The sequence below is a fragment of the Amphiprion ocellaris genome, chromosome 12 (genome assembly GCF_022539595.1).
Source record: "Amphiprion ocellaris isolate individual 3 ecotype Okinawa chromosome 12, ASM2253959v1, whole genome shotgun sequence".
NCBI classification, from domain to species: domain Eukaryota; kingdom Metazoa; phylum Chordata; class Actinopteri; family Pomacentridae; genus Amphiprion; species Amphiprion ocellaris.
The window spans coordinates 17,367,439-17,385,318 of record NC_072777.1 but is presented as its reverse complement, the minus strand read 5'-3'; the positions used below and the strand labels follow the sequence as shown (position 1 = coordinate 17,385,318).

Sequence of the window (17,880 nt, the reverse complement as noted above, 5' to 3'; positions counted from 1 at the left end):
CTACAAAATGACATTAACGATACTTCTGATACAGTCCATAGCTTAATGGCTAAAACTTAAATTACAATTTGGTACTGCAAACTTCTCATTTTCACTGTGGAAAAATAGGGAGTGTAATTGATAATGAATTTTCCTTCAGTCAAGCCGAGCAAGGCTTACAGTCGTGGCTCAGTGGTGATGGTGGACGAGATCATGAACGCCAGCCCCTCAAAGTTCAGGTTTCCTGAGGCAGGCCTCCGTGTCATGGTCACCAGCCATTTTGGACCCAAGACCCGTCTGCGCATGGCCAGTCGCCTCATCATTACAGAGGTACAGAAGGCAGTTGTTGCTTCAATAATTAGATTTAGGTGCTACTGCTATAGAGTTACCTTGTAGACTTTTTAAGCTTCATGTTTCCAATCTTAATTTCTAGCAAGTGTTCAGAATGTGTTGCTTTGACTGAAGAAACAAGATCCATTAAAAATGTGGTAGCAGCAAATCAGCAGTCGAAGTAGCAGCATGTCTGCTCGTGTGCTCTTTGACTTAGTTTCTTTTTTCTGAAAGCGCCAGAAGTTGGTGCAAGCTGCCAATGGAGTGGAGACACAAGTGATTGACGGGAAGGTTGAAATCGAGAATGGAAACGTTCCAGAGGACAAACCCACTGAGGCAGAAGAAAATGACACTATCTCACCGTTTCATATTCCAAGTATGTGATTCATGTATTCCCTTGATGGATGTTATAATTTGGCATACATGGAGGGATACTTTAGTTTTAATAAGATCTGATCTTGATATGCAAGTCATATTTCCAAATCTGCTATACATCCTCCTGTACATACTGATTTTCAGAACCTGGGATGTTGTTATTGCTGAAAGAAGTTTGATGTTTTTGCTCGATGGGCTTGAGATTTTCTTATCGCTTCAGTAGTTGTTGATGTCCTCGCTCAAATTAGTCAGTGGCTTGTTGTAGACCAGCTAATGATCATCCACTTTGACAGCTCTGAGCGAGGCTGCCCTTTTATCAGTCAGAGGCTGCTGATGTGAAAAGACTCTAAATCTGATTAATGTTTTTTTATGAAATAGTAACATTCATCTAAGTGTTTGGAGGTGTTTCCTTATTTTAGGCTATATATGGCATTGGAGTTCAAGGTTTGGGTGTCTGCCTACACAAGTTTTACATCAAAAAAAAAAAGAGAGTACAGTTGGTACCAAATAAAGCTTTAAGCATTTGTGGTGAATGACAGATGGGTTGGACACAGAGTTATCTTCTATGTGAGCTGAAGTTAAAATATTTTAAGAACAGGCACTTTACAGAAAAATACAATACAAACTCCCCATGTTAAGAGTGTTGGTAGATCGTCAGGTCTGTTCATGTCCTTTTATATTACACAGGAGCCTTTTATGTCACAAATGCACATTTGTAGGAGTACACCACAAAGAATTCAAGGATGAGGGCAAAACAGAGATTAAAGACATTGGGCTCACTTGAGATGAGGCACACTTACACAGATTTGATTGCTGATGATTGCACAATGCATGTTAGTTAGATTTCTGTCCGATGTTGATGTCTGATGTTGCATTTGCTTCCAACTTTTAACTCCCCCTGCTGCCATCTGGTGCAGGTGCCGTTCATGGGGAATGAGCCTAATTTTAGCAAGCAAAAATTGCTTCAAAAATGTCATAATAAAACGTAAAAATTCATTTGACGTTTGATGCTAGAATAAGCTGATCGGAAAATCACATTTCGTACTTACAATTGAATGACTTCAAAAAAGAAAAAAAAATCTGACTGCTGATCTCATGCATTTCCGCTGCAGGGGGTATTGGCAGCAAGGTGAAGTGGCTGTTATCGTGGCCTCTGCTTCTGTTGCTGTACTTAACTGTCCCAAATTGTGCCAAGCCTCGCTGGGAGAAATACTTCATGGTCTCCTTCATCCTTTCTACTGTCTGGATTGCTGTTTTCTCCTACTTAATGGTTTGGATGGTGAGTGAGTTTATGTCAGAGATTCTGCTTTTCTGCTTTGTGCTTTTTACAAGTAATGCTACTCTTCAAAGGACACTGATCCACTTTTAATTTCAACTTGCCTGTAATTAGAAAATTATAAGTTGGTTTTTCAGTAGTCCAAATAATTTACCAACCAAAAAGGTCAAACACTTCTAATTTTCATTCTTCTGCACTCTCACTGTTGGTGTAACTGCACATCTAGCTATGCATACTAGAGATCGACCGATATGAGTTTTTCAGGACCGATACCGATTATTAGTAGTTAGAGGCGGCTGATAGCCGATATTCATTTGCAGTAAGTGTAAAAATTGGCGTAAAAAAATTAGAATAATGCAAACACTGAACTTCGTTTAAATGCCTAAAGCATGTTTATTTAATCAAACAAATAGAAAATAATAGCTCCAGAAGTGCATGGATTTCCTCAACTTATAAAGTTGAATAAAAGCTTAAATAAATAGCTCCCTGAAATGTTTCCACAGTAAATAAAGTAAAATTTAAATATAACTATAATGACTTATCTTTGTTTTAATCCTTAGGAATCTGGGGGGACAATTTGACTGAGGTCCATTTTTGACTAATTCTGATTTTACTTTTATATTTCGCCTTAAAAACTGTTGATCTTACTTTGCTTGGTGTCTTTTTTCAGCACAACCTCACCTGTGTGCTTCTACAATTTTTTATACATTTTTTGATATAATGTATGAATACACGACCTAAAATTGCAGAAAAAAGTAGACAAAGTCCGAGTAGGAAAAAGTTGGATTTTTTTTTACTGTGGACACCATAAACATGTGTAAAGAATCCTTTTCAGAACTTAGAATGCAAATATAAATTATTTATGTCATAAAATAATGTGCAAATTTAGCAGTCAACACAGTTATTTATCAATATTTGCACTAAAATGCAGGAAATTTTTAGGCACTTTTGCACAACTATTTAGAAAATCCTTAGGAGTCACAATAAAATTTTACATAAATGAATTTGTGCCACTCCAAAAAAGTTTTTCTGTCCACCACAGTCTGTACAATGGCAAAAACAATTCGAAACGGGCTTTTGGACCATGGGGAGAATCTGGAGTCCTGATGTTCTCTATTGCTAGAATATGATTGTTATTATGATTATTATTATTATTTTACATCTGAAGCGAAGTCTTCATTTTCTGTGCATCTTGTGTCTTCTCTGTGTCTGACGGAGAGATGATCTGCGGCCAAAGCCAGTGAAGGACGTGCTGCTCTGGAGCTGCTCTCCCAAAGAGTTGTAACTATCCCCTGACTAAAAAAAAAACGTTAGAAAGTTCCAAATCCGCACTTTGGCCGTCTCTCCTCTGTGTATTTCTAAAATATTCCACTCTTCGTAGTAACACAGAGACACTCTCACAGGGAGTGTGTCTGTGCGGCCGCTCCCAGTCAGAACGTGTCTGTCCATCCCCCAGCCACTGCAAGTGTTGAGCGTCTTTGTCCCAGGTGCTTCCAGCAGGGAGTCTCAGAGCTGTTTGTTTTTCACACGTCACTCCCTAAGAGTTACAAACTATCCCTGATGTTTCTGATTGTTTTTGTGTCGGCTACAGAAGGCTTCAAAGAATCTCCCGTTTAGCCGTGTATCATACAATGACGCACGAAATGCGCTCGCCTAAAGTTCGCTCAAAAGTACAGCGTTTATTATTGATCATAACTCTGGTTTTACTTGGCCAAGCAACACGATTCAAAAACTGGTAGAAAGTTCAAAATCCGCACTTTTGACACACGTTTAAAGGGAGACTTGTTGACGCTTCATCTTCCTGCTTCGTTCGATTACGCAGAGGGTTAAGTAATTCACAGACATGTCGGGAGGTAATACGAGTTGCAGAGCTGCTGTTTAAATGTTTAAAGCTTGTTTTATGCTTACCGCGTCCGCGAGGTCCGTGCGGCTCCGTGTGGAAAAATTATGTCATTTTCGCACCCACGCCCCCTCCAGCGGCCTTTACCTTTAGGCTGGAATATACTTTCCGCACGAACGAGCCGCGCCGAAATCAGCCGCACGGAAATCCGTGCGAGAGAACGTGTGTGCATTTATACTCCGTGCGCGTCTGCTCCCAAACTGCAGGGGGCAGTGTATCCCAAACACACGTCTACCTGGTCTACTCTAGTAATAAACTAGAGAAGAAGAAGTCTGCTTCCAAACTGCAGGGGGCAGTGTAGCTCAAACACACGTCTACCTGGTCTACTCTGGTATTAAACTAGAGAAGACGAAGTTTGCCATGGTTTACACCACTTACAACACGGCATTTTACCGAATAAAAGCATTTCAGCAGTTAGTTTTATTTCACACCATGAATAGTTCATAACCCGGTTACCACGGTGATCTCTGTGAGATGAATCATATAAGTCCACGTATTTCTAGACTTCAGCTACGAGTAGGTCCTGGCCCTCCGCCATGTTTTTCCGTGCGGCTCCGTCCGCGTTGGTTAGAAAAATGTGGAGGTGCGCGAAGCGGAAATTTTCCGCACGGAAAGGCCGCTGGAGGGGGCGTATGTGCGAAAATGACGCAATTTTTCCACACGGAGCCGCACGGACCTCGCGGACGCGGTAAGCATAAAACAAGCTTTAACTAGTCAGAGGGCATGGGGTGGATAGTGTTGGAGACGGAAGGCAGGAGAGAGAGAGGCGCGGCTCCATCTGAGCCGAAATAACCCAGTTTTAAATTGATTTCTTCGTATCAGCCCGTTGGATTTAAAAAAGGCTGATGCCGATACATGTCAATTTTCCAAATATCGGCGCCGATAATCGGTCGATCTCTAATGCATACCCCATCCAATAAAGACTGAAGACAACTTTCGAGATATTTACTAGAAGCAGCATAAGCAGAAAAAAGGGGGTTAGACAAGAAGCTCAAATCAAAAAATCCTAAGATGGATGGCAAGTAATATTTAATAACTGAGGTTTATTGAAATTCATAATAAATATATCAAAATCATCAGTTTGATTTTGTATGACTTGAAAAATTGTAAGTAGTCACAGTTTGAGTCTGTTGTGACAATTCACAATTTTTATTCCAGATTCAGTCTAACCAGTCAAAATGACAGGGATCTCTATATTCCCGTTTGGACTAAGTAAAAATACTAGCTGCAGATATCTCCAACATTGTTATGACTACTCTGAACTGATCTTCATGTGCTGCTCATGAGGCTTCATATTGGATATTGGTTCAGCAAAGAATTTCAACAATGTTAGCAGAAGTAATGGAACAGAAAATACTGTGAAACAGGAAGAGCTTATAGTACAGAACAATAGCTTTGTTCATTGGAAACTTGTCAAGATTTACTACGTTTGGCCTCATGCTCCTCTGACATTGTGGCAAAACAGTTTATTATATGCATTATGGTTGCAGTGCCATGTGTTACATACACTGTATGTTTGAAAAGCGAGCAGGCCTCAGTCATCGTAGCTTCTGACATAACTACAGATATCTGCAACATCATTTTACCCAGTCTAATTTTTATGTCGATATGTGTCATTACATTCTGACTAGTTGCAATTCCAGTTCAAGTTATCTACAATGTCATTCTGGCTAGTTGGAACTTAATTAACGATATTGTAAAAAAGGACAATACAGGTATGTTGACTTTAGGGAAATTACATATACCTTGAATGAACATCTTGTTACATTTGCATGTACAGCACAAAAATATTTGCCCCCCTATAGAAATCTACAGAAATATTTTTGCATATTTGACATACTTAAATGTTTCAGAAGATCATTTTTTTATATTTAGCAAAGATAACCCAAGAAAACAGAAAATGCAGCTTTTAAATGATTATTTCATTTATTGAAGGAAAAATACTGTATAGGCCCACATTGCCCCATGTGAAAAAGTAACTGGCCCCTTAGCTACCCTTCTACAAAATGATCAAACTCATTTGGCAATTGGGTTCAGTATCACCAGCCACACCCACATTACTACCAGGCTTGTTGAATCTAAACATCACTTAAATAGAACCTGTCTGGCATTGTGAAGTAGCTAAAAGGTCTCAAAAAGCAGTATATGATGTCACGTTCTAAAGAGATTCAAGAACAGATGAGAAAAAAAATCATTGACATTTATTAGTCTGAAAAGAGTTACAAAGTCATTGCTAAGGCTCTGTGACTCCAGAGAACCACAATGAGAGACATTATCCATAAATGGAGAAACATGGAACAGTGGTGAGCCTTCCCAGGAGTGGCTGGCCTACCAACAATTTTCCAACAACACGTCAACATCCAATCCAGGAGATCCCAAAGGAACCAGACAGACATCAAAAGAAATGCAGGCCTCACTGGCCACAGTTAAAGGTCTGTCTACATGATCACACAAAATGGAAGACACTGGAGAAAAATGGCATCATGGGAGAGTTGCAAGGTGCAAACAGCTCTTGACCAAGAAGAACATAAAGGCTTGTCTGGCATTTGCAAAAAAATGTCCTGGTCGTATTTGACATGACCAGGACAAGACAGGGTGAAGGTCATACAAAAAGTTAAATAAAAAGTTAAATAGCAATAAAAAAAAGTTGTAAGGGTGCTGGAGCAGGTACGACAGCTGCTCACCGGTGCCAGCTTCAAATCATGACTTTAAAAGGGCAGTTCATACTCAAAAACCATCTAATTTGGCTAAATTAAAGCTATTCTGCGGAGAAGAGTAATGTAAAAGACTGATCACAAGCTGTAACAAACATTTAACTGCAGTTGTTGCTGCCAAGGGTGGATAAACCAGTTATTAGGTTTAGGGGGGCAATTACTTTTTAACAGGGATGATTTAGGTTTTCAAAGAAATAGAGGATTTCTGTCACAGCATCCGTAATGAGAAACACATGAATGGTAAGAGTGATATCGTTTGCCCTGGAAGAATATGATAAATATATCAAAATGGCCTTTTGGTCTTGGAAGAATATTTACAGTACAGATGAAGTTTATTTATAAAATGTTAAAATCTCTTTAGAATATTACGACAGCTTACACGTCCCACTGAATAGAGATGAATTATAGCAAAGTAGAAGAAGGATGCATGATAATGCTGCAATGGCATTTGGGCAGCAGATTACACATTCTTACTGGAATATTTGCTTACACATCTGGCAAAGTGGTGTATTTAGCTAACAATGCTAATTTAAGTTTACCCAGAATATTTAACTGAAACCAGTAATCTTGTTTAACCCCTTGACGCCGATTGTCACAAATTCGCAACATACCACTTTCATTCAGCCTGCAGCCAAGATGGCGCATCCATTCCCCCAATGCTGGCTTGTGCATATTCAATACGTACCTCGGAAAGTTTTGCAAGCACTGGTTTCTTGTAGGACCGGTCGGAGTGGGACCTAATTTTTATATATCTGTTATTATTATACATCTGTTCTATGTTTAGTAGATAAATTAACAATATCCACTTATTTTAGCATCAGCTGGAAAGCAAAAACACAAAAAGTGTTTTAAATTTAATTGTAAATAAACTGAGGTTTCAAGGGGTTATTCACTGAAATATACAGGACGCCCCTAAAGATTCATAATGTAATTTATCACTTTCAAAGTATTCTTCACTGAAGAAGAATTTAAATGCAATTTGAAATAAGAAGATTTAGCATATTTTTTCTTCATGCTGTTCTGAGCTCTGACGCTGTATTTTTTCAGGTGACTATAATCGGCTACACGCTGGGAATCCCAGATGTCATCATGGGCATCACTTTCCTGGCCGCAGGCACCAGTGTCCCAGACTGCATAGCTAGTCTCATTGTGGCTCGACAAGGTATACTTTTCTCACTGGAACATTTTTACCTTGGAATTTTGTGGATTTGTGATCCAGATGTGTAGCATGTGATCATTCACATGCTACACATTTTCTACCATTAGTCCACCAGGATATCTCCATTTTATTCTTTAACTTTGACTGTCCCTGGTGGTTGGTTGCATAAGTCATCCATGTTGACATACACTGCTATTATATATACAAGGGGTTGTAGTTTGAGATGAAATTTCTAGTACTCTCTTTTTTCTTTAGTTGAGAGAAGAACATAGAGAAATGTATTGAGTTATCAACTTATGCAATCTATCAAACTATTTACATGCAAATGGAGTTAACATTAGCTATAAACTGCAGATGGAGAACATTGTAAGCGTACAGATTCAATTCAGAAAAATAAAGCTGTCCACTTCGTTAGCTTTTACAAATCTAGAGCAGTGTAAACTTAAGGATGTGCCGGTTGTCTCCTGTGTTCATGAAAATAAATTGTGCAAGCAAGGATGTACAAACCACAAAATAGTGCAGAGCTCTTTATACATATTAGCATGCAGGCCTGCGTCACTGCTATCACAGATGAACAGGGTTGGGGTCTTTATGAAATATCAGAAGATACAGAATAGCAGAATCGTTGGAAACAAAGTGGTTCATTTGAGCAGAGGAATGATTTAATATATCCCTACTAACTTTATTTGAACATTGTTTTGTTGCAGGTTTGGGAGACATGGCGGTGTCCAATACAATTGGCAGTAATGTGTTTGATATTCTAGTGGGACTTGGAGTCCCCTGGGCGATACAGACCATGTGCGTCAGCTATGGATCAGAGGTGAGACAAGTTTATTTTTGCAAGAACCCAGACCTCCATGTGTCTGGATTATTGAGGATATGAGTGTATGGACCAACAAAATCCAACTATGTCTCATCTCTGAGATTGACTAATGAGATTATAGAGCTCCGGATTAGTTGCTGATCTTACATTATGTGTTTCAGGTGATGATCAACAGTCGGGGTCTGGTATACTCAGTGGTGCTTCTGCTGGGCTCTGTGGCCCTAACGGTGAGCATATTTTAACAATAGCTAATGATGTATATACTACACCGATGCCAGGTAACCTACCTAACCTACTGCTGTAGCGCAACATAAATGTTCAAAGCGAAAACTCATAAATTTTGCGCATGATGCAGCATCCCTGTTTGGCTAGTCTTAACACTGTTACGGAATAGAGACTGAACCAGGTTATATTTGGTCTCCTGTTACATTCAATTACAGATTCAAATGTGTGACACTAAAATCATCAAACACTATTCTTTATTAGAGTTCAGAATGTGTTCACAATGTGATGCCAAATAAACATGGGTCCCCACACGTATTGCCTTTACAATATATGGTTCTCACAAAATATGTGGGTTTTTTTGGGGTGGTTTTTTTTTCTGTTTTTCAAAACAACTCTGTGCAGGAATATCAATCTGTTACATGTGTATTGCTGTGTTTTGCTCATCTGTACTCAAACACATTATCCTATGTGTCCATGTCTTTTCCCACTTACCAACTCAGTAGCGACCCATTTTCTACTTATCTCCACATTCAATTGGGTGACAAATTAAAGAAAAAAACAACAGTGTCTTAAGATATTGAGCCATTATGTGCCACCAGAAGAGCTTCAATGCTGCTTGGCATTGTTTCTTGAAGTCTCTGGAACTCTGCTGAAAGGTTGTTTTTTTTTTTCAACAAATATCCCTCCAGTTGGTGTGTTCATGTTGGTGGTAGAGAGCACTGTCTATCCCAGCTGACTAGGGTGAAGGCAGGGGACACCCTGAACAGGTCACCAGCCTATCACAGGGCAACATATAGAGACAAACAATCACACTCGCATTCACACCTACGTACAATTTAGAAACACCAGTTTACCTCAGCACGTTTTTCCCCCTAAAACTCAACAAAGCAAAAGAGACAGTTTTCAAAAAAAGCAATAAATGAATGAGCTGATTGGGTCGCCATTAATTTTTTAATACATTTTGGTTTATGGCTGAGTGTACAGTGGGATATGCAGTGCACAGTTTGAATAATGAATATTTTTGCACATCAATTACCATATAGTTTAAAGCTTGTTTTTACTGAGAAAATATGACACTTTCACACAAAGAACCTAGAATTATCAAATTTTAAAATAAATAATACAATCTTTGATTTTTGAGTTTGAGTAATTTACTATTCAAATAGTATAAATACAGTGAATCTTGTGGTTTAGTTCAGTGCATGCCACCACAATCATGGGAGAGACTGTTGACTTTAAAAATGTCTAGTAGATGATCATTGACACTTCCAACAAGGAGGGCAGGCCATAGAAGGTCATTACTGGAAAGACTGGCTACTGGCAGAGTGCTGTATTGGATCACATTAATAAAAAATTGACTGGAAAGTAAAAGTGTGGTAGGAAAAGGTACACATGGATGGCTGCAACCTTGAGGTGTTTGTCAAGAGAAGCCCTTTCAAAAACTTGAAGAGTTTCACAAGCAGTAGAGTGAGGCTGTTGTCAGTTCACAAAAAGCCACCAAATCCAGACTTCTTCAGGGAAGAAGCTGCAACTGTTACATTCCTAATGTCACTCCTGAACCCAGAGATGATGTCAGAGGCAACTTACCTGGGCTGAGGAGAAAAAGGACTGGACTGTTATTCAGTGGTCCAAAGTCTTCTTTTCAGGTGAAGATAATTTTTACATTTCATCTGGAAATCAAGTTCCTAGACTTTGGAGGTAGAATGGAGAGACACAGAATCCAAGGTATTCAAGTCCAGTGTTAAGTTTCCACAATCTGTGATGATTTTTGATGCCATACCATCTGCTAATGTTGGTCCACTGTGTTTTATCAAGTCCAAAGTCAACACAGCGTCTACCAGGAGATTTTAGAGCACTTCATGCTTCCATCTGCTGACAAGCTTTATGGAGATGTTAATTTCCTTTTCTAGCAGGAATTAGCACCTGCCCACAAAGCCAAAACCACAACTAAACGGTTCCCTGACCATGATATTACTGTGCTTGATTTGCCTGCCAACTCATCTGACCTGAACCCCATTTGGGGTCTTGTCAAGAGGAAGAGGAGAAACACCTAAACAAAAATACAAATGCGCTGAATTCTGCTGTCAAAGCAACCTGGACTTCAATAATACCTCAGTAGTGTCACAGGCTGATTACCTCCATGCCATGCTGGACTGATGAAGTAAATTGTGGTAAAGGAACCACAAATGTACTTCTCAGCAGCCGGATATTTCTGTATTGTAAATCTGTCTTTTTAAAAAAATTGATATTAGAAATATTCTAATGATTAGAAAAACTGGATTTCTGATTTTCTTATTCTGTCAGCCATAATCATCAAAATCCTAAGTAGAAAGGCTTGAAATAGTTCACTTTAAAAGAGTATATACAATTTCACTCTTAAATAACTGATGGAAAATGTTAGACTTTTTCACAATGTTCAAATGTTTTGAGATATACTAGTGCAGTGACGAGCCTTTCTGCTATTTTTGTGTACAGGTGCTAGGGATCCACCTGAACAAGTGGCGGCTGGATGTGAAGCTTGGCGTGTACGTCCTCGTCCTGTATGCAGTTTTCCTTTGCTTCTCCATCATGATAGAATACAATGTCTTCACTTTTGTCAACCTGCCCATGTGCATGGATTAGTAGAGCACAGAAGCATGCCTCGAATACCAAAACCTCAGCGCTCCCATGGCAACCCTTGATTTTTTTTTCTTCAATAATACTGGACCTATTTGCAGACTGTTTTTCTCTTCCTTTGCACTCTATTCTTTGTTATCCTTTCATTCCAAATATGAATCAAATTTCTCTGCGAGGCAGTACGTTGTAAGTGTGGACTCCGTTCAGTGTCTCTAATTTGTCCCCTGGCGACACAGTCCTGGTCCTTAATGCCCATTATTTTGGGCGTTGCCTATTACTGCAGTAAAGTCATTAGTTCCTCTTTGCACCTGTTAACTTTCTACCCATCTAGCATGCCTTTAAATGTTGGGGACCTCCAGAATCAGAGGTGCCCCTGTTGATTGTTGGTGTATTTTTACTGTTCACATTGTAGATTTTCACACACCTTTTCGAAAGGCTTTCCACAAACCAAACCAGAACCTGACAAGAGGAAAAAATCCTACCAAAAACTCTTATTCTCATCAAAACTGTCGCATAGTTAAACCCTCAAACTCATTCTTGAAATATTCACCGTTACCCCAGTTCCCAAAGAAACAAGAACACTCCTTTTTTTCCCCCTTTTTGACCGCCCCTGTAAGAGGGTCTTGTCCTTGGCAGCTCTCCTCCTCTTGCTTGGACCTGACTCCCCTGGCATGACCTTTGGCAATCGGGGTCAGATACTGTTAGTGCTTCATTTCACTCAACCTGTGCAACTCCTGACCCTCATCTGTATCATCAACTCTGTTTTCTTTTAAAAAAGGACCTTTTTCAGGACACTTGCTGTCAAGATGTATCACAGTCCACATCAGTTGACTGTGAGTGTGTTATGCATATGCAGCACTGCACAATGTAAATTTGTAAACACTTTTTTTTAAATTATTTTTTCAAAACAAGGTTTTGTCTAGTATGAAATATGGAGTAGAACTTATTGCAAATATCAGACATTGCTTGTTTTTCACTGAAATAGAATTGCACATGAAATGCTTTTCTTGCTTTGTGCTGTAAGGAGATTTGACCACTGAGAGGGGTATCTGGCTGGTGATGGTGATTCCACTCCAGTAATTTTTTTCATTCAGCAAAAGGTCATTCCATTTGTCCCTCTGCACAAGTTCACAAAAAAAAAAACTGGCTCCACATCTGTGGGATGCATCTGATCTTTCTCATCATCAGATGATTTGTCAGTTTGAGACAGCAGCATCACGAAGGTAGTTGTTCAATAAATGCAAAGAAACCAGGTGGTTTTCAACACTGACTGCTTTAACACTCTCTGGCCAGTAGGGGCTACTGCAGCTCCCCAAGCCAAGCCAGGGCTGGGTGACCACACAGCCGTCGGTTATCAGGGAAACTCGAAGATGGACAACTCCAAGAGGTGGACATGGTGATGGTCTCTTGATCTTGAGTTACATGTAGATATTGCACTTTAACAGCCGTCCTCTCATTCTGAATCAACTAGTGCTTCCTTCTGTACGTGTGTATTTTCAGTGTATATGTGTCTGTGTGACTGTATGTGCGTCCAAGAGAACATTGTGTGCGTTTGGACGTGCTCAGTGCGAGCCCACACTATGATTCTCACACTGGGCTCTGGACTCTCAGACTGAAACATGAGCACACCCGCCTATGTCTGCAGTGCATGCTGGGACTTTAAATGCAGCTCCTCCACAGCACAGCAAAAGCTGTGGGCTCCTGGGCGTCCCAATGAATACCGCCCCCACCCACTTTACAAAAATCGGCAGCTACGAGCTACACTGCAATCCAGACATTTTGACATCATGCAAAAATTCCTGTAAGGAGTCCACAAAATATGTTGCAGAGACTAAAAACTAACGTGTGGAGAGTGTTTTAATCGTTGAAAATATTCCTGTGCCACACCGCTGGCAGCAGGCACTTGTATATGCAATCTCAATGTAAAGAATTTGTGACAGAAGGCCCCTGCAAGATTGCCATATAAAGACAGAGGATCCTGTGGAGATGTGATGTCAGTTTGTCTAGTAGTACTTAATGTGTGAGCTCACAGGTGTGTGTTTGTGACAGCTGAGGAACTGGGCGCAAAGGGTGGACGTTTTTCTGGAGCAGAGGCTTTGAAGGATGTCTGATTTCTCCTCCTACACACACTCCTGTTTCATTGCTTTCCATTCTTGCCAAGGGCAGTAACTCTTCACCACCTGAGCTAAAGGAGCAGAGGTGCAGCATGGAAGGCAGGGTGGATGAATTGATGTCTTTCCTTAGCTGCCCTTGGGACTTTTTTCCAAAAGTCCTGGGTGACAGCAGACTTTAACAGATTTTTTAAAAAGTCAGACCCCCTTGGAGCAACTTAAACTCCATCCAATAAACATAGCGATTTAAGGCTGTGCTTATTGGATAGAGATGACCACACAGGGCCCAGAGACTTCTTCGAACACCCTCAGATCCTTGTATGACACCCATCCTCCGACTCAATATTTTTCAGTGGGACTTTTGTACATACATGGCCTAAATTTTTGCTTTCTGTGAAGAAGGCGTGTCTGTACTGTACTTGAGTTGATTCAAAATGTGCAGTGTTAAGGTTTTTGTGTGTAGTTGTGTGGTCTGTGTGGTCATGTCGCAGTTGCCAGGCTGAAGTGGTAACACCACAACAGGGGTTAAACAATGCTCCTCTTTTGGCACACAAGAGGAAGCGTACAGCATCCGTTCACACCTATTGTCTGACTCACATCTTTGTGACCAAGTCACTTTTTTTGGAAGAAGACAAAAAAACATAGATGCCATACTTGTTGTAGCTCTGCATCAATCCAGATTGTATGGAAATCCTGTGTACAAAACAAGCGCACACACTTTAGAGCAAACACACAGAAATGGCAGTTTAATCCGAGAGGACTGGTGGGTATTTCTTTATTGAATGCGACCTGATGCACTGTGAGCTCAATGTGATGTGGGAGTTGTTTGTCAAGAATAATAAATGATGAAAAAATATATTTAATGTAAAGTTAAATACTATAAAACATTACTGAGGACATCTGTATAACTTATATGAATGTATTGTCTTGCTATACTGGACATATCCAACCAATGCATTTTACTGTAAAGCAATAATGTGAAGAAAAAAAATAAAATGGCAAAATAATTCCTGTACATTTGTCTCATAAGTTCTTGGATTGTTTGTGAAATACATGAATAAATGAAGCCATTTGTACATGTATCTTGTGGTTGTGACCTTTGTTTCCTGCAGTATGGGCTTGTATGGTTTAAAATTATTAAAAGGGGCATTTTGCCAACTATTTTACATTAAGTAGGTGCTGAAAAATAATTTAAGAATGATACCAAAGTAGATTTTTGAAGGAATCATGTTTTCAAGTGCTGCTTTTTCAAGTCCTTTACCTATGTGACTCTTTGCAAGAAAGAGAAGTGCAGGTAGTAGGGCTTATCTTACCACATCTTAGGCCTACAGTGGAAGCAATATTTCAGAGAACCTCTTGAAATTAAAGGTAAATATGCATATCAGAACATTTTTTTTTGCCATCCTTCCTACCCCAGGGATCATCTTATGTACATGTTTGTATACTTAGAATGGGATACTGTGCAATTTACTGAAAACCAGCTACAGCACGTGTTGATACACTACAACAGTTGTTTACAAATTGAGACATCAGTATTAACAATTTTGCTGTGTCATTTAAAATATCAGTCATAGTGGCCTTTTTTTATGCCGAGTGCTTTTAATATCTACATTTTGCTGAATAAAAGTTGCATTTCAATGCCATATATTTAGTTGTAACTTGAGTACTTGAAGTGGTGCTATGCTTCAGTTTTTTATTTTTTTTAATGGACTTTAGAATTTACATTTAAAACATATGATCAGCTTCTCAAGTAGACTATATCGTAGTACTTCATACTATTCATCCTCCAGTGGCTGATAGTTATCCCTCCTTTCAGAGGTTTTAAATATTTGTTTGAATTGCCGGTGATTACTGCAATTTTAATTTCTGAAAGACTAAAGAATAGCATATTAATTAAATTGCTGTTCTGCTCAAGCTCTTTCATTTTTTTCTTTAATTCATTTTAATTTCTTGGAAGATTTCATTAACTGAAGTGACAATGCTGGAGAACAACTTCCAGTTTTTCTTTAAACTAAAGCCAAATTATTCAGTATGGCCTTGAGTTGTGATATACAGTAAGCAGCTCAAGATATGTAATGAATCTTTCTAGGTGTAATAACCTTAAGGTAAAGTTAATGAGTTGAATGTACTCCTTGTAGCTATTTTGTTCTTTGCTGCACCAGCAGTGATTAAAGTTGTCTTTTTAGGAAAAGTAGCTTATCTCCCCTTTAAAAACTCTAATATATTCTGGTCACATTACTTTGGCTGGACTGCAGATTCAGTTTTTAAATTTTGCTGGCTATGCTTTTCTTTGGTGCAGAATTCACTGTTTTAATTAAGCCCCAGCATCTTCCAATCACATCAGCAATGAGTAAATTCACACTAAGCCAGGGCCCCAAGTAATAACATGCAACAATACTTTTAATTCTGTTATATATATGTGAGATTAGATAGCAAATAAATCATCTGTCATTTGGTTGAAGCATCCCTGCAAAGAATATTCAATTGAATAAATGTCCCTAGCTGTAGCTGCAACAGCTACAGTGGTGGAAATAAGTTTTCGGACACCTTTAAAATTTTACACAATCTCAAATACTGTCATGAAATATTTGTAGAAAAATATGTTTTGTGTTTCAAAAGGTGTGGCTGCAATAGACAGACACAAACAAATATAAATGATATTTATTTTGTTTATTGTTTACAAGAAAAACTAACAAAACTAAATTCTTGACAGTTTCAGTATGTCAGTTCTCAACATTGTGAATATCAAAATCAACAAATAACAGAATGTGTTCAAAACTTAACAAAAAATTTTCAATGGGGCTCATGTCTGGGGATTGAGCTGGCCATTCTAAGACCTGGATACTGTCCTCCTGCAGCCAAGTTCTTTTGGCCCTGGATGTGTTACAAGAGGCATTATCTTGTTCAAACATCCAGTTTTAACCTTGACGAAACAGTGTAAATGCAGAAGGGGGTATGTGGGTTTGGAGAATGGCACAACACTTGGCAGAGTTCAATGTGCCATCACAGACAGTGAGATGACCAACACCAGCAGCTGTCATGCATCCCCAAACCATGATACTGCCTCCACCATGCTTGACAGTAGGAACTGTACATGCTGGAGATAACGCTTCGCCTGGCCTTCTGTGTACCCTCAAATTAGCAGGAGCAAGAAAAAGCTGGAATTGGAACACAGAAAATGACTCAACATTCAGAATGTCTCGTGTTTTTATGGAACCAATCAATTTTAAGTTTTAAATGGCGTTTTTAGGATTTGTTAAGTGTTTTGTCTGTGACTGTACTAAAAGAAATTACACTTGAAGACTTAAGAGTGATTCTTAATGCAATATTTCACAAATGCATGGGGTGTACAAAAAGCTTTTTTCCACCACCGTATTTCTCTAGGAGTGAATGATGTGTAATGATTTGTTGTTCTTACTATAAATATGCCTTGTTTGATAATCAGGCTGTATTCACCAAGATAAGGTGATACCAAGCAATTTGTTATTTACACGGATGGCTGGTAACATGTAAAGAGTCCACTGAGTGGTGAGTGATGGGAAAATTCATGTTTTGATTGCGTAGTGGCTTCATGAGCCTGGATTTCCAATTAGTCTCACCAGTAGGGGGCAATGTTGCAACAGGATTCATAACTGAGCGTCATCAACAAACTTTGCTGCAGCTCAGGATGAACAGAAATTGAGCTTTTTCACCCAAGTGAATAAGATTCTGGTACTCTGTAATACAAAGTTCAAAATATCAAAGCGTGGCAAAGTCAAATCCTGACTGGAATTACTGTTTTCTGTATGGTTTTATGCACACAAAAACATACTGCACATAATTTGTTAATGATGGATGTCCATATTGTTCATCAGCCAGACAGGCAACCATCTGGTGAGACCAGCACGCCCGTACAGGCTACTGGTGCTTCTCCCTAATGAGCCACCCTCATGGCTACCATGCTGCAGTTAACAAGCTTCTCTGTCAGCTGTGATCTTGTGCACTGATGAGTTTCTTCTCTGCCCCCTAACAAGCCCGTCTGGGCAGCTACTGCATGTCTCATGTGAATGCTGGCTTAGCGCGCCTCCACCATTTGTTGTGCCACATTTAGACAAGACCCACACATCCTGGTCTTGACATAGACAGCACTGAAATCCTGCTTTGAAAAGTTGTTTATCTGTTCAGCCAACACCTCCACAGTTATAGTTTGGGGACATTTTCTTTCCTTGTTTGTGCCTTTCCAGTATTTTTGACACCACTTTGCTGTTTGGGTAAATTGCTGTGCTGTAGTGATGGATGGTGAGCAAACTGGGTTGCTGCTGCTTGCTGCAGTCCTTTATAATCATCTGGTGCTGCAAAACACAAGGTGTTGTGGGTTGCATCCAGAACCAAT

General features: G+C 39.4%; 1 protein-coding gene across 3 annotated transcripts in view; it reads left to right on the top strand.

Annotated features, from left to right (window-relative positions):
* slc24a4b (solute carrier family 24 member 4b) overlaps positions 1 to 14,590 on the top strand; it is a 55,363-nt gene extending 40,773 nt beyond the window's left edge. For 2 of the 3 annotated variants that reach the window (XM_055015910.1, XM_035950431.2), the window contains 7 exons: positions 140 to 309; positions 544 to 685; positions 1,797 to 1,963; positions 7,622 to 7,736; positions 8,441 to 8,553; positions 8,718 to 8,783; positions 11,257 to 14,590. In XM_055015910.1, the coding sequence (XP_054871885.1) occupies positions 140 to 309; positions 544 to 685; positions 1,797 to 1,963; positions 7,622 to 7,736; positions 8,441 to 8,553; positions 8,718 to 8,783; positions 11,257 to 11,403 (920 nt within the window). In that variant the 3' untranslated portion in view covers positions 11,404 to 14,590. The remainder of the gene's footprint in view (positions 1 to 139; positions 310 to 543; positions 686 to 1,796; positions 1,964 to 7,621; positions 7,737 to 8,440; positions 8,554 to 8,717; positions 8,784 to 11,256) is intronic. The other variant, XM_035950432.2, reaches the window with a different exon arrangement.
* Positions 14,591 to 17,880: the final 3,290 nt, after the last annotated feature.